This window comes from Mauremys mutica, chromosome 1, assembly GCF_020497125.1.
Source record: "Mauremys mutica isolate MM-2020 ecotype Southern chromosome 1, ASM2049712v1, whole genome shotgun sequence".
NCBI lineage: Eukaryota > Metazoa > Chordata > Testudines > Geoemydidae > Mauremys > Mauremys mutica.
The window spans coordinates 65,697,784-65,721,379 of record NC_059072.1 but is presented as its reverse complement, the minus strand read 5'-3'; the positions used below and the strand labels follow the sequence as shown (position 1 = coordinate 65,721,379).

At 42.6% G+C, this 23,596-nt stretch overlaps 1 protein-coding gene across 1 annotated transcript; it reads left to right on the top strand.

The window, feature by feature from the left end:
* Positions 1-15,339: 15,339 nt before the first annotated feature.
* IL22 (interleukin 22) lies at positions 15,340-18,545 on the top strand. Its single transcript, XM_045002146.1, has 5 exons — positions 15,340-15,578; positions 16,182-16,247; positions 16,343-16,486; positions 16,787-16,852; positions 18,077-18,545. Exons 1-5 carry the CDS (start codon positions 15,378-15,380, stop codon positions 18,203-18,205), a joined length of 606 nt encoding a protein of 201 aa, XP_044858081.1. The 5' UTR covers positions 15,340-15,377; the 3' UTR covers positions 18,206-18,545.
* Positions 18,546-23,596: the final 5,051 nt, after the last annotated feature.

Sequence of the window (23,596 nt, the reverse complement as noted above, 5' to 3'; positions counted from 1 at the left end):
CCCAGATGTACCACAGGAGCAATCATTTGAAATACAGGTACATAGTTAATATTCATAACTTCAGATACAAAAATGATACATGCATACAGATAGCATAATCATATTCAGCAAATCATACCTTTCCATCGACACCTTACTTGACAACCTCTGTACAAGATTTGTTGCAATTATATAACAGTGGTAGCAACAATGATCTAATGGTCATATTTTATCAAATAACATCATGGGGTGGGGGTTGCAAGGTTATTGTAGGGAGGTTGCAGTATTGCCACCCTTACTTCTGCGCTGTTGCTGGCAGCGGCACTACCTTCAGAGCTGGGCAGTTGGAGAGCGGCGGCTGCTGGCCGGGAGCCCAGCTCTGAAGGCAGTGCTGTCGCCAGCAGTAAGGATGGCATGGTTTGGTATTGCCACCTTTAGTTCTGTGCTGCTGCCTTCAGAGTGGGCACCTGGCCAGCAGCCGCCGCTCTCTGCAACTCTGAAGGCAGCACAGAAGTAAGGGTGGCAATACCGTGACCCTCCTGCCACCCTTTTTTGGATCAGGACCCCCAATTTGAGAAACGCTGGTCTCCTTCTGTGAAATTTGTATAATATAGGGTAGAAGCACACAAAAGACCAGATTTTATGGAGGAGACCAGATTTCACGGTCCATGCCGTGTTTTTCATGGCCGTGAATTTGGTAGTGCCCTACTTATGGGAGTTATAGTTTGGTGGCTTCATTTATGCTAATCTTTGGCCTGAGTTTCCTATCTGGACTATGGTGGCCCATGATGGATGCACCATGGCCAATGACTCCCATGATGCACTGCTTCCTCTCTCCAAAAGGGGAGATCCTGGTGTTTCATGGGAGATGGAGTCAGGCCCAGCCTATGGAAGAGACTAGAACTCTCGTGAGGTACTATGGCAGCATCTCCAAATCAAAATGTTTATACTTTTTGCCAAAAATGTTCAGTTATCAAATTGCCACTGGGAAAATAAAAATCAGATTTCTATGGAAAATTTAGACAAAATGAATGTCAGAATTTTCCACAAGTTTTTTTGTCCATCTTTGACGCTTTTGGGAGATAATTGTTTATGCTTTTCAAGGCAGCCACAGAAAGCTCAGTGCACATTTTCATTCAGTAGTACTGTTCGGATACCACATTAGCAATGCAGGTTTTTTGCCTTCAGTTAACTCCCAAACTCATTGTTAAGCAAGGTCCCTCCTGTTTTGAAGCAGGCTGGATATTGAGGCGTTTCCCAAGGTCCATTGTTAGCTAAGTATGCCCAGTTACTTGAATAACCTCTTCACACTATGTTGACCAAATCTATCTTATGTGCTTCCTACAGAAAACACTTTAAATACAAGCATAGAGCCCACACTCATAACTTCAGATATAAAAATGATACATACTTACAAATAGGATTAATACATTCAGTAGAACATAACCTTTGCAAAGATATGTTACATGGCATATCTAGCATAAAACATATTCCAGTTATGTCATATTTACACTCATAAGCATATTTCTATAAAGCATTATGGGGTGCAAAGTCACAAAGTGTTTCAGTAGAAGTGACCTAAATTAGTATCCTGACTCCATGCAATTATTCTAATCTTTACAGAAATGAGTCTCAGGACCAGAAGATGAGGACTATGCAGAAGTCTAACATTTTGTAACACAGTACAATCTACTACATGCAGCTAATGCTTTGCTCTTCAACATATCTAATGAGGAAAGCACTATTTCAAATTAAGGCTGTCAATCGCAGTTAATGTACGCAATTAACTCAAAAAATTAATCACAATTAAAAAAATTAATAGTGATGAGTCGCACTTTTAATCATACTGTTAAACAATAGAATACCAATTTAAATTTATTAAATATTTTTGGATTGTTTTCTACATTTTCAGATACATTGATTTCAATTACAACACAGAATACGAAGTGTACAGTGCTCACCCTATATTATTTTTATTACAAATATTTGCACTGAAAAAATGATAAAGAAATCATATTTTTCAGTACACCTCATACAAGTACCGAAGTACAATCTCTATCATAAAAGTTCAACTTGCAAATGTAGATTTTTGTTATACAACTGCACTCAAAAAACAAAACAATATAAAACTTTAGAACTTACAAGTCCACTCAGTCCTACTTCTTGTTCAGCCAATTGCTAAGACAAACAAGTTTGTTTACATTTATGGGACATAATGCTGCCCACTTCTTATTTACAATGTCACCTAAAAGTGAGAACAGCTGTTTGCATTGCACTTTTGTAGCCGGCATTGCCGGGTATTTATGTGCCAGTTATACTAAATATTCGTATACCCCTTCATGCTTTGGCCATTATTCCAGAGGACATGCTCCCGTGCTGATGACGCTTGTTTAAAAAAAAAAAAGTTAATTAAATTTGACTTAACTTCTTGGGGGAGACTTGTATGTCTCCTGCTCTGTTTTACCCTCATTCTGCCATATATTTCATGTTGTAGCAGTCTCAGATGATGACCCAGCACGTTTGTTTTAAGAACACTTTCACTGCAGATTTGACAAAACACAAAGAAGGTACCAATGTGAGATTTCTAAAGATAGCTACAGCACTCAACCCAAGGTTTAAGAATCTGAAGTGCCTTCCAAAATCTGAGGCCTGGTCTACACTACACGTTTAAACCGATTTTAGGAGCGTTAAACCGATTTAATGCCGAACCTGTCCACACTAAGGGGCCCTTTATGTCGATATAAAGGGCTCTTTAAACCGGTTTCTGTACTCCTCCCCAACGAGAGGAGTAGCGCTAATATCGGTATTACCATATCGGATTAGGGTTAGTGTGGCCGCAAATCGACGGTATTGGCCTCCGGGCGGTATCCCACAGTGCACCACGGTGACCACTCTGGACAGCAATCTGAACTCGGATGCAGTGGCCAGGTAGACAGGAAAAGCCCCACGAACTTTTGAATATCATTTCCTGTTTGCCCAGCGTGGAGCTCCGATCAGCACGGGTGGCGATGCAGTCCCAAATCCAAAAAAGAGCTCCAGCATGGACCATACGGATGTGCTCGCTGTATGGGCAGACAAATCTGTTCTATCAGAGCTCTGTTACAGATGACGAAATTCCAAAGCATTTTTTAAAAATCTCCAGACAGAGGCCACAGCAGGGACTCAGCACACTGCTGCGTGACAAGCGTAACGGAAAGCCAAAGAATCAAATGGACGCTCATGGAGGGAGGGAGCGGGGACTGAGGACTCAAGCTATCCCACAGTTCCTGCAGTCTCTGAAAAGCATTTGCATTCTTGGCTGAGCTCCCAATGCCTGTAGGGTCAAACACATTGTCCGGGGTGGTTCAGGGCATAGCTCGTCAATTTACCGCCCCCACCCTCCCCAGAAGTAAAAGGGAAAAAAATCGTCTCTTGACTTTTTTAAATGTCACCCTATGTCTACTGAATGCTGCTGGTAGACGCGATGCTGTGGCAGTGAACTGCAGAATCTTTCCCCCCCATCCCTGGTGGCAGATGATACAATATGACTGCAATCCATCATCATCATTAGCCTGGTGGCAGACGGTACAGTGCAGAAGGACTGGTATCCGTCCTCATCATCAGCCCGTGAGTGCTCCCGGCTGGTAACCGTCTTCATCATAGCAACTGGGGGTTGAGCTCCATCAGCCCCGGTCCTTCATGTGTAAAGAAAAGATTCTGTACTGCCTGGACTATCATAGCAGCGGGATGCTGGGCTCCTCTCCCCAACACTGCTTAATGTCCTGTCTGGACTATCATAGCAGCTGGAGGCTGCCTTCCCCTCATTTTATCTCACTAACAAGTCACTTTTTCTTATTCCTGCATTCTTTATTACTTCATCACACAAATGGGGGGACACTGCAACGGTAGCCCTGGTAGGCTGGGGGAGGAGGGAAGCAACAGGTGGGGTTGTTGCAGGGGCACCCCCTGTGAATGGCATGCAGCTCATCATTTCTGCGGGATCTGACACGGAGCGGCTGTGCTCTCTGGTTCTCTGATACACTGGCTCTCTAGTACACTTGCCCCATATTCTAGGCAGGACTGATTCTATTTTTAGATACCATAAAGGAGGGATTGACTCGGGGAGTCGTTCCTATTTTTGTCTTTTGCGCTCCCGGCTGACCTCAGCCAGGGGCACCCATGACAGCAGCAGATAGTACAGTACAGAAGGACTGGTAACCATCATCTCATTGCCAATTTACAATGGCAGCAGACGGTACAGAACAACTGATAACCATCTCTGCTATCATGCAAAAGCAAATGAATGCTGCTGCTGTATCGCGCTGCTGTATCGCCTCTGTCAGCGGCAGCCAGTACACATATGGTGACAGTGACAAAAGGCAAAACAGGCTCCATGGTTGCCATGCTATGGCATCTGCCAGGGCAATCCAGGGAAAAAGGGCGCGAAATGATTGTCTGCCATTTCTTTCCCAGAGGAAGGAATGACTGACGACATTTACCCAGAACCACCCGCGACAATGATTTTTGCCCCATCAGGCACTGGGATCTCAACCCAGAATTCCAAGGGGCAGGGGAGACTGCGGGAACTATGGGATAGCTACGGAATAGCTACCCACAGTGCAACGCTCCAGAAATCGATGCTAGCCTCGGTCTGTGGACGCACACCACCGAATTAATGTGCTTAGTGTGGCCGCGTGCACTCGACTTTATACAATCTGTTTTACTAAACCGGTTTATGTAAAATTGGAATAATCCCGTAGTGTAGACGTACCCTGAGAGGGATGAGGTGTGGAGCATGCTTTCAGAAGTCTTAAAAGAGCAACATTTCAATGCGGAAACTACAGAACTGAACCACCAAAAAAGAAAACCTTCTGCTGGTGGCATCTGACACAGATGATGAAAATGAATATGCATTGGTTCGCACTGCTTTGGATAATTATTGAGCAGAACCCGTCATCGGCATGGATGCATGTCCTCTAGAATGGCAATTGACGCAATAAGGGACATATGAATCTTTACTGCATCTGGCACATGAATATCTTGCAATGCCAGCTACATCAGTGCCATGCAAACAGCTGTTGTCACTTTCAGGTGACATTGTAAACAAGAAGCAGGGGGCAGCATTATCTCCTGCGAATGTAAACAAACTTGTTTGTCTGAGTGATTGGCTGAACAGGAAGTAGGATGGAGTGGACTTGTAGGCTCTAAAGTTTTACATTGTTTTATTTTTGAGTGCAGTTATTTTTTTGTACATAATTCTACACTTGTAAGTTCAACTTTCATGATAAAGAGATTGCACTACATTATTTGTATTAGGTGAACTGAAAAATACTATATCTTTGTAATAAAAATAATAATACAAAGTGAGCACTGTACACTTTATATTGTGTATTGCAATTAAAATAAATACATTTGAAAATGTAGAAAACATCCAAAATATTTAAATAAATGGTATTCTATTATTCTTTAACAGTGTAATTAATTGCAATTAATTTTTTAATTGTTAGACCACCCTATTTCAAATGCTTTCTATTAAAATAAAAGCATAAAATAATGCGTGCAAGGTATGGCAGCTGTTGAGAGAGCTAGGAAAAGTTTCCTTTGGCTGCTTTGAGACAGTTGCTACTTAGGACATAGTAGATGTACTACATATATCCAAGCTTTTTGGCTCTGAATCTAATAGATTAGCCAATATGGAAAAGAGGATTATTTGGAGTTTCAAATTAAATATTTATAAACATAAGACACAAGTTCCCTAAATATTTCGATGTTAACTACTACTTGGTTAAATGTAAGTCTATAGTAATGTGAGTAAAAGCCTACATACCATAGGTGAGTCTCAGGCTCACTAATGTAATGAAGAATTAGCCCTACTCGTTCTATACTTAAATTTTGCTGGTAGAGTGATGTTGGTTAGGATTGTGAGGAAAAAAAACCCATTCCCCTCTAATGGGCATAGCTATGCCAGCAAAAAGCCCTAATGCAGTCCTTTTGCCAGTAGAGCTTATTTTGTTTGGGGGAACTGATATCAGCTACACTGGCAAAAGGATTCTTCAGTTGGCATAAACTGTCTCTCCAATAGGAGGGTTTGCTTGTGTAGCTATATACCAATATAGCTATACTGGCAAGCCCCTTCTAATGGAGACATGGCCTCAGATGGGAGAAAAGACAACAGCTGAAGTGGTCTTGTATCACGTCACTATTCATATCCTCCAGAGATTGATAAATCCTCCAGGAGTGTGTGTGAAGGACTTAATACCCTAAATATTTCTATTTTAAGTTTATTTACATTAAAAGGAAGTAATTGACAAGGTATTTTTTGTTTTTCAATTTACCTGTTGGCTCATTTTTTTTAATCACACACATCCATTGGGAGTTTGGGTCTTCACTTTACTCTTTATTTCAAGCTGTTTACATATGTTGTATTCCATTCTAGTTCTCTGAAGATGACTAACAATGCTCTCTCAACGACTAAATAACCATGTTTGTTGAGTATGTTTCAATTGCACCTTTTTCTCTAAGGTCAGATGTATATGCACTGTGTGTGTGTGTGTGTGTTTAATTACTATTGCTGCAGATACCTTGGATGATTATGTAATAAGACCTAGTCTACTGGATAAATTCAATGCGGGTAATATTAAGGCAGCATTGAACTTCAGATTTTAACACAGCTTTGAAAAATTCTACGCCCATTAGCAGTGGGGTTTTTGCATATGCCAGTAATTTCGCTTTGCCAAGTCACTGAGTCACTGTCTTGCAGTCAGAGCAACCACCACCACCAAACAACAGGAAATACAGAAATTTCAGTACACCTGACCTAACTTCTGAAGAGTTGTATATATGTAGGTCACTAAGTAGATCAGTGGTATCTCATAATTAGCATGATATAGCTTGGTTTTAATTTCTAAAAATCAAAGGAATCATACATATGGTGAAATAGCCGATAATGGTTTAGAACTTATTTACCATAAAATTGTGAACAGGTAAAATGAGATTCTGCTTTCTGTTTGTAAACTTCTACTTCTTCAGAGGGATGGCGCCTACCACAGCAGATCTGATTAATAACTCTTATTTATGCATTACTGTTGTACAACAATTCATTTATGGATGATTACTATCACCAGACACTGGGCTAGCCTCCTGCCTATTGTAGTGCTGTTGAAATAAACAAACTGAGTCCAATGTTGTTTGCTAATTGTGTTGAATCTTCATGTCACTACAACGGAAGTTATAATCACATCTAGCAGAATAATACATGTAGCACCCATATATTGATACGTAAAGCTGGCTCAGTAGGGGGTTTGATTGAGACCACATTCATCTCAGTGCTTTTGGTAGAAGAATAAGAATATTTAAAAAACCAGCCGCGCAAAGTTATTTAAAGTTTAGGCCACAATTAGCTAATAGTTCCTTCTCTATTCAGTTTCTTTATTATTAAAAAAGCATCACAGTATGTCCTTTTCAAGAACAAAACCTTTAGATTATAATATTTAAGTAGCATCTCTTATTTAATGTACCATAACTGCACCAATTTAAAGTCAGAAACAACTCAACTTGTAGAAGAACCCCAGTAGTACAAGAGAAATTAGAAGTGTTATAACCATGGGAAATGGGTGAAACTCACATCCCTCATGCAATGCCAGAGTACATAGGCTTTGTGCCAAGGACCAGCCCATGAATTGGGAAGGACCGAATCGCCCTAACCTATACCTAATCAACTACAAGACAATTCCTGCATGACCATCCTGATGGTGTGCATAATGGATGTACATCAACAGTGTTGGTTGTTTACCTGTGGGTTGATTGAAAAGCAAGGAGGAAGATTTGTGGCTTTAGGGGCAGAAGTGATGTAAACTTCCAGTCCTCCCCAAAAACAATATATGGGTTAGTCAGTCATTGTCGAGAATGTAAAACCACGATAATTTCCCGGTGAATTAGGGAAACCACATACGTAATTATACCTAAAGGGTTATCATTGGGGGTCAGTCATGGGGGACACTGATAATTTCTGAGACGTCACTGGAAAAAATGAGGTTAAGGATATGGAAGCTCATCGTATGCAGTTTCAATATAATTAGTTGGGCTGATTTTTCAAAAAACGTTACGAAGAACTTTTTTCTGAGGATCAAAGGGTTTTTTTTGCAATTTAAACAGAGTTACCATGGATCCACTTACTTGATTTAGACACTGTTATGGGAGCACCCCCTGGCAGCCCAGTGCAGCATCACCATTACATCTCTGCCTCAGTTTCCCCTAGTGGGCTTTCAATAAGCACACACAGGCTTATGTCTATGTGCAGTGCCCGTTCATGGGTCTACTTTCTTTAACTCAAAAATGAAGCTTTATACAAATAGGCCTCACCCCAGCATCTCAAGCAGGAGGAGGAGGGGACTGAGTTACCCTTAGTCCAGCAACCTCCCCTTATGTCCAAGTCCCTTTAACAATGAAGCCTTCTTGACCTGGGACCCTTCTCTGGAGCCAGGGCCTCTTGTTATCAGCTGGGGAAGTGTATCGCCTCTTGGATCTAGGTGCCCACAGAGGGGAAACTGCGACAACCCTTCCTCAGAACAGCATATGCTCCCTCTGAACTTGGGACTCTGGTGCTACCTAGTGAAGTCCTTCTATGGGGGGCACATTCTGGTCAGACTAGGCCTTCGTAGCTCATCCCATTCAAAACCTTTCCCATCTCAGAGCATTCTTCCTTAGTTTCCTCTCCTGGTGAGCCCCCCTCACATGGTTCCTCCTAAGAAGTCCTCCCCTTGGGAACATTCTCATACAGGGGGCTGTTCCTTTCCTTACATCAAGCCCAGGGACTTCCCTGCCTAATTAACTGCCTTCAAGTTACTCAGTAAGTTAATTAGTCCCATATGAATCTCAGTTGCCTCATTTCCCTTGTGGAGCCTATCAGAGGTATGCTGCACCCCTGACCATTTCAGAACTTAGGCCAGCTATCCTCTGGCAGACACCTTTGCTAAACAGGGTGGCCAACTCCACACATTTAAAATTATGAGTCAGACCCTGCAAAAAAGTCATAAGACTTTTAAAAAAATAAATTATGATCTTTTCATTTGCCTTCTGTTTTCTGAGACTTTTAGAGTTTGCACTTTCAAGCTTTCCTCTGCAACTGGAAGGGGTGGAAGGATGGGTTGATATATTCCAGAATCCTGGACTCCCCAAAGTTAAAGAGATTTAGGAAATTCATAAAAGTGGGTACTGTACAATAGGAAGTAATTAATACATGGGTGAGACTGTCAGTATAGCCAAATGAAAGCTGAACTTCGGCTGTGGAACTAGGAGACGCAGTGAAGGGCAACATGGAAGGAAAGAGAAAATTCATGGCCAATTATGACTCTCACGATTTCTGATCGTAAGAGCAAAGGAGGGTGACTATGGAGTCAGACATGTGGTGTAAAAAAGCTTTTGCCAGGAGGAGGTTCACTCTTTGGAGGACTTAGCAATAAGACATTTTAAAGTAGGCAGAGGATATGATATGATTGAGACAGTCATTTACTATACAGATGGAAGAGAGATGCTCATGAAGCATTACTTGTGTTGTCTGGAAAAAAACATACGTCCAAATTTGCAATTAGCAATACAGGAGAAGACAGATGGAGAAAAGGACGAAGGTTACGTCTTCAATCACTACATAAAAGCAGGGATGAAGGAAAGATTCAGGACCCAGTTCTTCACTGCCTTGCATCTCATGTCATCATTTACACCTGTGCCATGTCAGGGGAGGGCACATGCAAAATGCGACCACAGCTGAATAGTAGCATTTTACACCCATGTTTCATAGGTATAAATGATGAAACAAGGCCAAAAGCAGTGAGGAACTGGGCCTTCAAAGCCTTCAGCAGAAATGGAAAGGACTGGCTGGGGTTGGACTAAATTCACCTCTGGTGTAGGTGGATACAGTTCCACTAAAGTCAATGGAGTCACTTACACAGCTGATGAATCTGGCCTAGAGGACTCAAACCCAGAGAGAAGAATGCAGGCAAAACTGGGTCTTATTTGGCATGCTCATAGAGAGGGTGACTGACAGAACTAACAGACACCCAGGGTGGGGTCAGGTCGGATCAGAGGAGACAGATGCCAAGTCCAGGGGTCAATAGTTAATTACTATGAAGGAGGATGTCTGAATCCTCATTGACAACGGTCGATCCCTGGCAGTTCTCTTGCAGAGGTGGATGGAAAGGTGAGAGAAGACCACCAGACCCTTACTAAGGCAAAAGGGAGTTGGCTACAGGACAGCAATTAGTAACTGGGGAGTGGTTCAAGAAGGAAACTTGAAAGAAACTCGAGCCTCATACCCAACCTCTCTCTTTGTAGCTTTGCTCTCACTCTCCTTCCCACCTCTTCACATGCTGCCTGTCTTATAGTGCCCTCCTTCCACTGGGTCAGGTTTTGCTCTTGCTGAGCCAGCTTACTCCCTGGGGCAGATCTGCCTGAGCTCACTCAAGGAATCCAGGGAAGCAGTTTCCAGTGGGGTTAGTTGTTTTATTTTAAGCCTTCATAACAAAACAAATCAAAACCTCATAGACTCTTCCCTCAAAAGCCTGTGCAGGCCAAGTAGTCCCTTCCCCAAGTCTGTCCCTCACACCAGTAACCTCAGCAACCCAAAATTTCCTGGCTCTTACCTCAGAGCCTCAGCAACAAAGGACATCACAGTGTCTCCCTTCTGTCCATTAGGCTTCTGGAGCAATTCTTCTCAGCAGTAGCTCCGGTAGCAGTCTATTGAGAGCGTGGCACCCTGGCCCTTAGCTTTCTGGACAGAGTTGCAGTCTCCCCCTCTCCATTTCCTGCTGCCCTCGTTTATAACGATCAGCTAATTAATTTCCAGCTCTTTTCTCAGGTGCAGCAGGAAGGGCTAATCAGTAAGCTAGCCAGCTGCAGGCCCTTGACCCCAAAGGAACGGTATCCCATATACCTTGACATACCTCCCTGCTACCTACATTTGAGTGGCCCTGGAGGAGCACTCACCACAGAGCCCTCCGTCTTCTTTGGTTCTTTGAAGGAAATCTGCCTTCCCGGGCCAGTGTTCTCTTTGAAATCAAAAAGGCTGTAAAGCTAAATAAGTACCAACTTGTCTCAAGGCCGTTCGAGTCCTTAGTGCTACATGGTCAGTGACTAAGACAAAGGATGTTCCAACCAGGAAGTATCTCAGTGCCTTTACAGACAGGCATTCCTTCTTGAGGACAGAGTACTGGGTTTCCCAGTCTAAGGGTTTTCTACTTTTGTAAAGGCGAGGGTGTTCTTGCCCATGGAAAGTTTTGGATAGCACCACATCTCAGATGTCTCTTTGTAAACTGAATTCTTGAGAGAAATCAGGGATGGGCAATGCTGGCTTGCTGCAGAGAATCAGTTTGATTTTTTGAAATGCTTGATCACAGATGGGGACCATGTAACTTGTCGAGGGGCTGATTTTTTAACAAGGTCGGTAAGATATATGGCTAATAAGACAAAGCTGGGCACAAATTTGCTATGGTACCCTGCTAGGCCTAGGAAGGCCTAGATGTGCTTTTTAGTTTTTTGTATGGGGTGTTTGCTAGGGCTTCAACTTTGTCCACTAGGGCTTGGACATTACTATTCCTAACTAGATACCCCAAATATTTCTTTTTCCATTTTCCCACCTTGCACTTCTTTGGGTTTGCTGTTAGCTGGGCCCCCTGTAGGGCTTGAAGTATGCCTGCTAGGTTCTGGAAGTGTGTGGGCCAGTCAGACAACCACATTATCTAGATAGGCCACAGCATAGTGATGGTGGGGCCATAACATTTGGTACATCAGCCTTTGAAAGGTGGCCAGAACCCCAGGCAACCCAAAGGGAATGGTAACAAATTGGAATAGGCCGACTGGGGTAGAAAATATGTTTTTTTTCAGCAGTTGAGAGAAAGGGCAATTTACCAATACTCCTTAGTTAGATCTAATGTGATAAAGTGGGCTTGACTGAGGCGATCCAGCAGATTATTGACTTGGGGCATTGGATATGCATCAACGTCAGAAATGGCGTTTATCTGATGGAAACACAAAATTGGAGAATTATATCTGACTTTGGTACCAAAACCATCAGACTACACCAGGGACTATGAAACTCCTCAGTTACTCCCAATCTTTACATTTCTTGAACTTCCTGAACTAACAGAGGTGTTACCCCTTCTGGTATTTGATATGACTTCTGAATGGGCTTGGCCCCAGACCTCTGTGGATGTGGCAAGTCACCAGAAAGGTTTGTCCCTGTAGTGGGAAGAACACCTCCTTGTAAGCTCCCAGGAGCTTGTTTATTTGTCTTCTCCGCCCATTAGACCGCTCCTCCCCAAGTGACACCTCCTCTATCCCAGTTTTGGCCCTCTTAGGGAGTTGAGGCCCCAGATCCTCTTCTCCTCCACGTGGATGAAGGCGTTCCTTTACCTCTCCCCTGCCAGGCTTTTAATGCATTTACATGATACATCTGCTTTTGTTTTTGCTGGTCTGGGCAATACATTTTATAATCTATTGGTCCCACCCCATGGAACAGTTCATACAGGCCCTGCCATTTGGCCGGAGCTTGCTGTATGAGTGGGAGGGAGTAGGAACACTCAGTCTCCCAGAAATTATATTGTCGCCATTTGGGTCTATTGGGCCTGAGAGAGAGAAGTTAGTTTGGGCCAAGTGGCTCAAGCTTTCTAACCTTTCCCTCATTTGAATGACGTATTGGAAGACAGTGGTAGAGTGGGTGGAGGTGAGCTTCCCAAAGCTTCCTAACCAGGTCTAATCTTCCTCAAGGCAGTCTCCCATTAAAAAGCTCAAAACAGGTGAAGCCAGTGGAGGACTGTGGTACCTCTTGCACTCCAAAGAAATGATAGGGGAGCAGCTGTCTTTGGCCTCTGGTCCCAGAAACTTATTTAACATATTTTCCAGAGCATCTGTCTAGGGAAAGTAGATTGAGGTCCAGAGTGGTCATACTTTCAACAGTGCCAAACTTGTTGGAACACCTGGGATATGAAATTTATCCCTTGATCAGTGATGACTTCTGATGGAAGGCCAACCCAGGAAAACATTGGAGTAGCTCTCACACTAGGGTGGAGGAAAAGGTGTTTCATAAAGGAATTGCCTCTAGATATCAGGTAATATAGACCACAAGTACCAAAATAAACTTGTGACCTTAGGTGATCTTCTCCTGAAGGTCTATTATATCAATCCCCACCCCCTCAAACGGGGTTGCAATGAGGGAAGGGGGATATTGGGGGCCCAGTCTTGATCCTTTGGGGGTACTTTTTGGTAACTGAGGTATGATAAACAGAAATCAGCTACCTCTTTATATATCCCTGGCCAAGAGAATCAGGCCAACAATCTTTCTTGGGTTTTCACCTTACCCAGGTGTCCGATGGGAAGGGTATGGGGTAGCCATAGTTGCTCCTGACAGATGGGTTTGGGGACTAGGAGTTGATATCTGTGTTCCTTAGATTCTCTTCTTCGTACAAAAAAATCTCATCCCATAATTCAAAGCAGGGAAACTGATGAGATTCATGTTGAGCGGTAACCACCTTGTTGACTGTGGGTAGTTGGTTGAAACATTCCCAGAGTGTCTGGTTGTCGTGTTGAGTTGCCACAACATCAAGGATATCACTCAGGATGCTGTAGTCTAGGTTGTGAAGGGGCTCTGCGATGTCCGTGGATGGGAGATAACCTACAAACAGTTGGGGTGTTCCCTCCCCAGGGTCTACCCTTTGGGAAGGTTCTTCTCTAGGCTCCATGGAGTTGCCTGCAGCACAGGCACAGGCTCGTTCTCCACCCAAGACTTCTTTTGCTGTTTTTCTGAGCCCTGGGACCTTCTTGAGACTTCAAAAAGATCAGATTGAGTGATGGGGAAATATGTCCTAGGCATCCTCAGAGGCGAGGGGTGTCTTTTCTTGCGTCTGAAGGGGTCTGGGCTGGAGGGAACAGTTTCTCTTCCCAGGAGGGTCCAAGGATGTTCCCAGTTGCATTCCAGGATCACTGGCCAGGGTAGGCAATCTGGGTAGCCAAATCCTCAAGCCCTCCCATCTCCTAATCCCCTCCTTCCTTTTCCCAGCCTAGGACTATAATTAACCCATATTAAGTGCCCTTCCCATCTCAACATTATATTAAAAATAAAACATGATCTTAGTTAACTCTCCTTTCGCTCTCCCAGCTCATCTTGTCTTACCTGTGTCTGTCTTTTACGCCTCAGTTCCCCAGTGACTGTACATGGGAACAGCCCTGCACCTGCCCTGGATCCAAGTACAGGAATGGCCCCCGGTTAGCTGCAGTTAGCTGCAGGATTGGGGCCTTAATTTGCAAGCGCATCAGGACATGACTATCTCAATATTTGTTTCTTGTGCACATTGTTGGTGCCTAATAAATAATAAATAATAATAATAATAATACATCTTTCTTACCATTTGATTTTGGGTAATATTTACAAAAAGTTAAATTCCCCTCCCCTGCACCCCCCATTCTTTTAAGCACAAAGTGTAGTATTAGTGCTCTGAGGACTCTGGTTTATCTGAATAGAATGAAGAACACGGAATTCATTTAGATGAAGAGTTGTACAAATGTGAGGCAGTTCAAGGCAAATGATGCTCACTGTGGGACATGTTTCAGTTTTGGAAAATGAGGATTTGGGAGCAAAGTGGGGTCCAATAAATGAGGTCTTACTCTATTGATTATATTTAGACCCTGATCTTCCAAAGAGAGCTGTGTGGACATAGGCAGAACTCCATCAATGTCAGTAGGGTTCTGGGCAGGTGCACGGACCCCAGCTGTTGGGGGGAGGGACAGCGTCTGACTATGTATTTGTACAGCACCTAGCACAATAGGGCCCCAGTCTCCACTAATGCCTCTTGGCGCTACAATAATACAAATAATAAATACGTATAAATATAAAACGTGTTTGCAAAATCTAAAATCAAATTGATGAGGGAGCTGGTGTGTAATGATCAAGACAAAGGTCACAAAACCTGTCAACTTTACAATAAATATTTTTTTTCAAAAGAACATCCCAGGTTCACATCCGTGTAACTTCACCAATACGTCAGGAAAAGCCCCTGTCTACCCCAACATTAAAAATGGGGTTACTTCTTATAAGAAACAGAAGAATGCAAAGCCCTTGCGGTTGTGTTGTATGTGGGTTTGGTGGTGGTTATTCTCAGAAGAGGATGCTGGAAAGTAAGAGACTTGCTGATGTCATTTTTAATTCATCACCAGACACCCAGGAAAAAAAAGCTGCTGGGTCTATATAAGATGCACCTAGACTCCTGCATAGCACAACAAGAATCCCAGCAAAGGTAAGATTTGAAGTCTACCTGGCTTTCTTGCTTTGTCTTACCCAGTCTACCTCTCTGATGATGGCCGTCTCTCTTTCTCATCGGTGCAGAGTACTGTAGCTGCGGCCCAGCTGAACTCACTACTTTGGATTTTGAGCCATGGTGTCCATACAGAACGGGATGAAGTGCTCCCCGGCATGGATCTTTTTCTGCTTCTGCTGTCTTCCTTTCCTTCTGCTGGCCCTCCCCATGCCTCCAAAAGGAGCAGGAGTTGCTCCTGCCGGTCACGTCTGCAGACTCAGAAAGATCAGCTTCCAGCAATCCTACATCAGGAATCGCACCTACACGTTGGCCAAACTGGTATAGTAACCTATCTATCTATTATGGTAGTACTTGAGTGCCCTCTCTCCTCTCCATTGCCATGGGTCTCCCCTCCCATATTCCACTTTCTTGCTACCCCCGCCTCCCACCTCTACATGGACATGTACTTATGCTGCAGTGATGCTTTTAGAGGCAGGTATAGTATACTACTTGCTAAGTACATAGCTTTGTGAAACCACAACCTACTGTAACTACCCCAGCGATCTGTGGAGGGATAACCCACTGGTGAAGCACAGCTCATTTCTAATGAACTGCTGTGCACTCAGCTAAATTTCGTCTGCTTCACCTGGGGCTGGCAAATTTTGAAACAAGAGTTTTCATTTCTCTCTCTCCTTAGCCCCATTCAAAGCTGGGCATGGACATGACTCTAGAAATAACTAGTAAGCTCCTCCTAAGAGTGTAACCTCCTACACACTTCTTCTGACTCTCCCTCCTCCCCAGTAGGCTCAGCTTTCTCCATCTCACCCGAGGTCCCCTCTGAGGTATAATCCCCGAATCCGGCAGCCGTCACTCAAAGCAGGGTATCAGTTGTAGTGTCCTGCACTATTGTTGTAGAATACTGAATTCCTTTCTACCTCTCAGGCTAGGCTCTCGGACCAGGACACAGACAACAGGCTTATTGGACAGCAGCTGTACATTAATGTCCAGGTGAGCTTTACATATGCTGCACACAGCCAGCTGCCTAAGCTGGATTTATTGGTTTGTAATTATATAGTGTGACCCTCCTACTTTGTGTTTTGCAGGAGACTAATCGCTGCTATGTGATGAAGAGAGTAATAGAGATCATAGTGGATGAAGTACTTCTCTCTGCGCCCAAGAACCGTTATCCACACATCCATGAGGTGGCACAGTTCTTAGCAGCTTTGAGCACAGAGCTAAGTGGCTGCGTAAGTATGGCACACTTATATAGACCCTGGCTGTTTCCCATTCTACCTCTCCTGCACCTTCTCTTCTCTGGTTCCCATCCTTTGTTCTGCTCTCAGGTGGCTTTTGAATTTCAAGTTTAGCCTTTGCAGTGTGCTGTAGTGGCAAGGTGACCACCCACTGGGTGGTGAAATCAAAGGAAACCTCAGATCAAGATACCCAAATTTAGGTTTGTGAAATCAAGTAGATTAATAGAAAGGTGTGAAACAGAAAAACCGCACTGTCACACAGTCACCAACCAAACCCTGGCTTTTGTTTTTCAGAAATTCTCAGGACACAGAGAACATATCGAAAAGAACCTGGAAGAAATGAAAGACAAAATGAAACAGGTACGTTTGTTTTAACAAGACCAGTGCCAGGCCCCCAAGTAGCTATTACAAATAACTTACTTGGTGATTTTAAGACCAAGAGATTAATGAATTTGCTGTGATTTGCCAGGTCATTATTTTTCATTATTGTTCCAATGTCCCTGTTGAGCTTGATTCAAAGCCCACTGAAGTCAGTTGGGGTCTTTCTGTTGACTCCAATGAACTTTGGATCAGGCCTATTATCAGCAGTGACTAATGATGAAAAAAAAACCCATTTATGTTGGCTCTTGTGTAATCCAAAACTATAAACAGTTTAATGCAGAAAAAACCTAGTTGTGAAGCTAACCTTCTAACGTGAGCAGAGATTATTTAAGGAGTGAGGGCTGCAGTGGTGATAGGGGGCTAGGGACATTTTTATTCCTTCTTTGTCTTGTTTATTTAGATTGTAAGATTTTTGGCATCGAGATCATGTCTTATCTATAGCCCTGATCCTGCAAGTGATTATTTCCACTGAAGTTAAAAGATTACTCATCACTTGCATAGAATTACTCCCATGTGTAAGCACTGGCAGGCTTGGGGCCTGTGTTTGTTAATAGCACTATGCAAGTATGTCCCTGAAATGGTAACCTGGCTCTTATGTTCTTTATTGCCAAAACTGAGATTGTAATGATAGGCAAACTGTAATAGAGAGAGCACCATGTGCACTTAATTAAATGTTACAGCTAAGTCATTGCAATTTTTAACTTTAAAAGAAAATAAATGTATTTTTAGAACTTAAAAACTTCCTCCACCAACTATGGCGGAACTGTAGAAGCATCTAGTGGACAATGTGATCTTCTATTGGAAAGAGACTGTAGGCTGGACGGTTCAACCAATTGGGCAATCAGCTAGGGACAGCTTCCTCAGATGTCATATTAAAAGCATCATAAGCCAAACCTCAGCACCGTTATGATGCTATTGTACATTGAGTGATTTCTATGTTCACTTGATACATCTCTGGAGTAATTTAAAATGGAATTGGGCAATGTCATGGAATATAGACTATAGGGAACACTCCAGCATTGGCATAGTTTGGATTAGGTAGTTTCCATCTTGAGGTCTCCTGACATTAACGGAATTATTTGTAAGAGTAAAGTGACCAGGATTTAGCCCTATTTCTATGAAAATACTATATTCCAATCTAAAACTTTGGTGACATAATGAGATATTAAAGAATTTTCTTTTTTCCCCCCTTTATATATATAGTTGGGAGTTAGTGGAAAGAACAAAGCAATTGGGGAGCTGGATTTGCTCTTTGATTACATGGAAAATGCATGCACTGAAGCACCGAAGAGAATTGTTACTAGTAAGGGAGGAAACAAGAAGAAAAACTGAAAGAACCTCCAGGAAACCACTGCTATGATACCAACCATTTATCTATTAAGAAGAACACCTATAGGAGTGGTAGTTATTTAACAGTGCCAAACATTTCAACTTTAACCAAGTGCTTAAGTATTTTGTTGATTGGGGTCTATGTGCACAAGCACAAGTGGATATTTTGAAAGCTATGCAGTGATGCATGCCTGCATCTGTCCCAATATCTTTAGCTGGAAAATCTTTCTAGGAAATTTTGCTGTCTTTTTGTTTAATTGATCCTTCAATCTTTTAATATTTAATGCTAATTTATTGAACGGCAATAATTATAAAGTGCATTTATTTATATAAATTAATAGTGTGAATTTATTTATAAAAATGTGCCAGATACTTTTACATGAAATATGATATAACTTAACAACTGTTACTATAATATTTATGGAATACACTTGAAAGCATACACTATATGCTTGTTTGCTATCTCTTTCATTGTTATTTATTATAATAAATACTTTGATTTTCCAAATATTGCAGTTTCATGAGGCTTTCCTTTCTAACTCAAACACTTGCACATGCAGGAAGATGCTGCATGGCTGACGGTCTACTGGCCTCACACTACACTATCATGGGGGATGCAAGGTCAAGGTTTGGGACATGCTTCTCCCTCTGTAGTGAGAATTCAACAGAACAGTGCAGGGCCTCAGAGGGGCAACTTTGCGTTTCCCCTATGCAGGTGGAACCAGATCAGCCCTGGATAGTCATTGTACCAGTGAGTAATAGACAGAGTAAAGGAATGTCCTATTCTCAGGAGTCCTGCTGCACAGGATTCGGGCACAAAATGGGTGTAGCTAACTCTGCACCTCCCTTGTTCCAAGTGCAATTCATCCCTCCTGCCACCTTATCAGCTCCACTGGTTATAGCCCAGTGATGAATTCCCACCTGCCCTTTTGTAATAGATTTGCACTGGGGAAGGGACATTAATGTCAGTGGAGTTATTCCTGAGTTACACTAGTCGAAGTGAGAGGTAACTCAGGTTCCTGAGGTTGGTCACTCACTGCCTGAGCTGGGAGGGTCCCCTGGAGGACATAAGGGGAATATTTTGAGTTGCCTGCTGGTAAGCCTTTGTGGGTGACCCAGGTATAGCCCATTCTTTGTCTGGCCCTAATTTTTCTATTAATTCTAATATTTATTTATATAGCTTTAAAATAATAAGGTGCCTGTCAAGGCTGATTCCCCACTCCGGCACTTCGAGTGCAGAAGGTGGGGACGCACAAGGATTTTAAAAATTAATACAGGCCACTCCATGCTGGTATTAAACACCCAAGATCATAGCTTCTCTCTGACCTTGGATGGGTAGATGCTGCCACCACCCAAGTGCAAACCCCTTCCCCCCCTTCTGAGAACCCAGGAAGGAACATTTGGGAATTCCTTCCTGTGGGGTACCCTCAAGCCCTTTCACCCCCCTTCCTGGGAAGAGCTGAGAAAAAAACAAAGGAAATCAGCTGTTGCCACCAGCTAATTAAACAACATGCACAAACCTCTTAGGGACACAAAAATCCAATCCTATTCTTAAAAAAAGGTAAATTTTATTAAACCCCAAAAGAAAGGAAATACATTTGGAACTTAGACATTTTGCTAGATCTTAAAAGAAACAATTACAAAAATTAAGCATCCAGATAGCTCTCTTGAGGTTCTGCTTAAAGGTTACAAGCAAACAAAAACATCTCGGGTTAGCACAGAGGAGTCCACAAGCCAATAAGAAATAAAAGAAATAACCCTAATCGTGTCTTCCTAGACATTCCCTGATTACTTACATATTTGGGGTTTCAGATAAGTAGGGTTGAGGTATGATTTGATGTTTTTTCATACCTGGTTTTAAAGTATTTTACAGCATAGCTCCAGCCCTGTCCTGCTCTGTCCCCTATCTCCAGAGAACAACAACAACAACAGACAAAGGGAAGTTTTTTCCTCAATTTAAAAAAGTTCTAGCCCTCCCATTGGCTCTTTTGGTCAGGTGCCCACTTGCTTTCTTTACCTAGTCAGGGAGACTTTTTAACCTGTTACAGGTAAAGCAAGCAGAAAACAGCCACTAAGAAGGACTTTATAGCCAATTGTGGTGGGAGGGATAGCTCAGTGGTTTGAGCATTGGCCTGCTAAACACAGGGTTGTGAGTTCAATCCTTGAAGGGGCCACTTAGGAATCTGGAGCAAAATCAGTACTTGGTCCTGCCTTGTGAAGGCAGGGGGCTGGACTCAATGACCCTTCAGAGTCCATTCCAGTTCTAGGAGATAGGTATATCTCCATTAATTTTTTTTTAGCTGGGTGTCCATAAAAGAGCTCTATTCCCCTCCTCTTTCATTTATCACAATGCCTATCCCCGGTTCTAGGCCCATACCATAGTTAATCCTGGAATAAACACACTTATTTTAAACCACAGCCAAACTGAAAGTCGTTCCATAGGAACTCAGTTGGCCAGCCAGCCACCGGTCCTCTGCATCACTGTGGGGTGCATTTCCTCAGCTCTCTCCAGATGGCCTCTCAAACAGCTGTCTTTTGCAGCATGCCTGCAGTCACCACTCTTGAGCTCTTTTGGACTGGGCGAGCAATAGGCAGTCTGCCCTCTCTAAAAGAGGCCTTGAAAATCTCTACACAGAAGGGAACCAGTACTTCCCCACTGCCTTTCATCAGCCAGAAAAGACATGGATTCCCTGGATCCAAAGCACAGGTTGTGGGAAGATGTTCTCCCAACAACCGAGGAGCATCATTGGCCAAAACTCTAGCAGAGAAGACAAGGCCTTTGTCCCCTCAAGAGTTTGCACTGTGACCACTGAAGAAGAAAACCTATCCCTAATGTGATCAGTCTTGTTAGCAAAATAGTAAACAATGTCTCTCAATGGGAAGATCTCAGACCAGCTACTGAGCTGAGCTAGTTCAGATTTGCCAGGCTATCTACCACTTACAATGAACTTGCTGACTGAGATTTTGTAGATGCTATGGTGGAGGAAAAGAACTTTTTTTTGCCCTCTACCCAGAGCCACAGCAACAGAGTTCCTAAAAAAATCTGCATGTTGGAACCAATCAGCCTTGGCATGAGACATCTACTCTTGTCACTCCAGATGTCTTCCCTCTTGCTTCATTTGTCACATTGTAGGGATATTAAAGAAGGTTTATATTAGACATGGTTTATATGAAAAATGATTTATTATTAGAAATGATTTATTGTTAAATGAGACTTTACAATTAAAGGTTTACATTAGAAATAAATGTGATTCCCAAGATTTAGCCTCTAACCTGCAAGCCACCAGCTGTGTCTGTGTGAAGCCTGCTCAAAGAAATACTTTGTATAAAACTTGTTAAATGTCAATTGACTCTAAGTGCCTGTTCTCTAAATTGGTAACACCCCAAAAGGTAAAGAGACAGTGAAATAGATGTGATTAAGATAGAGAATGTATGTGAATGAGTGCCTAGTTTAAATAATGAATGAATGGTTTGGGAGTTACCAGCCTGAAGAATTCAGTGTCGGCTGAAGAAGGTGTCAAGTGGGATCAACCAGATGACCCCCACCACCTCAAAGGAAGGAAAAACAAGCATCTGACAACATGGAGCCAGCCACCTGCTGATTGATTTAGCAACAGCAGAATGAAGCAACTCTCATGGACTGGCATAGGAATAAATTCCTATAAAACTGGACTCTAAAGACTGAGGACTTTGAGTCTATGGTTCTGCTGCCAGCCTCCAGGAGCATCAGATGCATCTGACACAGACTCGGCTCCATCCTCATGACCAAGATACCTGACCAGTAACTTGGCATGAGCAACATCTAGGCCGGTAACTATAATATCTACACAGAACTTGTATGAATGATTGTGTGAATGGATATATATATAAGTAATCATAGGAATAAGTAGTCAAACAACGTTGTTTGCTGTTATCTTTTATTTTATTATGGTATTTACAATAAATGTGACAAATGTCTTTTCCCCTTTAATAAGATCCTGCTAGTTTTTATTGGTATAACAACATATCGTCCATAAACTAGGGTGACCTTGGAGAGGAAGGAGTGGGGGAGCAAGAGGCACCTCAGAATACAAAGCAAACAGACCTCCTCTTTTGCTCATAGATAATTACAAAGCAGGTGGCCTTTTGGACTTCACATAACAGAGATAGTGAAGCCAAAGCTTGGAGAGCAGTTTCCACATCCTGCTGAGTAAGTATTGGTGACAGCCTAACTATTGCTTAGTCACAGTAATCACAGAGTTTCTCAATGGTGACATTTCCATGCTTCACAAGTGACCCAGAATCAACGAGAGTACTGACATGTCTAATATCTGCTGTTGCTGGATGCAAAATCTGGACAATAGAAAGGTGAAAATATTCAGAGGGGCTGCCCGAAAACGGTTCTATCATGTCAGCTTGTGGCTTTGAGATACAAGTAGTCATCCAAGCCCAGATCTGAATAAGCCAGAGGGTGAGCTGAAAAAGCATAAATCTTACCCGTGGGGTTCCCTAGCAATAGATACCTAGGACCTGATATTGCTTACTCACTTCAGTGTAACTCAGGCGTCAGTAGATTTACAACCTGTATAAAACTGGTTTACCTGAGAGGAGAATCAGGCCCCTAGAGTGAGCTAATATTGGCACAGAGGTTACAATCAATCCCAGGTCTATGAATGATGCCGTCATGGGAGAGATTATAAATATGCAAAAGAATAAAGCCTGGAATACAACTCTGAGGGGTTGTACAGTTTAAAGGAAATCTACCCAATAACATGCCACATATGCAAATATAAGCTTGAAAATAACATAGCATCCCTAAGATTCCTGACCATAATTCAAGAAAATCGACTAATGTAGCTAATAAGCCACATGTGCAGGATAGGTAAGTGGTGTAATTGAAACTATGGTAGGGGTGATAACAGTTCTGTGTCTGTAATACATAGCTATAAATTTACACATTTGTAATATATTTCTCCCTGTGGGTGGATTGTTTGTTAACATGTAACTTCAGAGATAGTCAAATGAGAGTGGCTTTGGCCAATGAGGCATGTTCATCACTAACAAAAGTATTAAGCATTGTAGAAGTTATGTAAATCAGAGGACTCTGTCTACTTTTAACATTAGGTACCAATCCTCAGGGGAAATGCACAGCTTTTGGTTTCCTTACTGTTAACAGAAATATATTGATGAATGTTTTTAAAAAGAAAAGTATTCATATCCCTCTCCACCTCCAGGGAGAAAATAAAAGATATCTTGAAAACAACCACCCACTTACCTTCAGCAAAAATAACCCAACAGCCCCCCAAATAAATAAACAAAAGTAGTCTTGAAACTAATGGCTCTCAACCTGCGGCCCAATCAGCACACAGCTGCGGCCCATGTGACATCCTCAGGGCTCTACAAGCAGTATGTATA

Coding starts and splice junctions, on each gene's coding strand:
- IL22 (XM_045002146.1), top strand. CDS start 15,378: ATGGTGTCCATACAGAACGGGATGAAGTGCTCCCCGGCATGGATCTTT. Junction 15,579..16,181: donor CCTACACGTTGGCCAAACTG/GTATAGTAACCT, acceptor TCTACCTCTCAG/GCTAGGCTCTCGGACCAGGA. Junction 16,487..16,786: donor GCACAGAGCTAAGTGGCTGC/GTAAGTATGGCA, acceptor TTTGTTTTTCAG/AAATTCTCAGGACACAGAGA.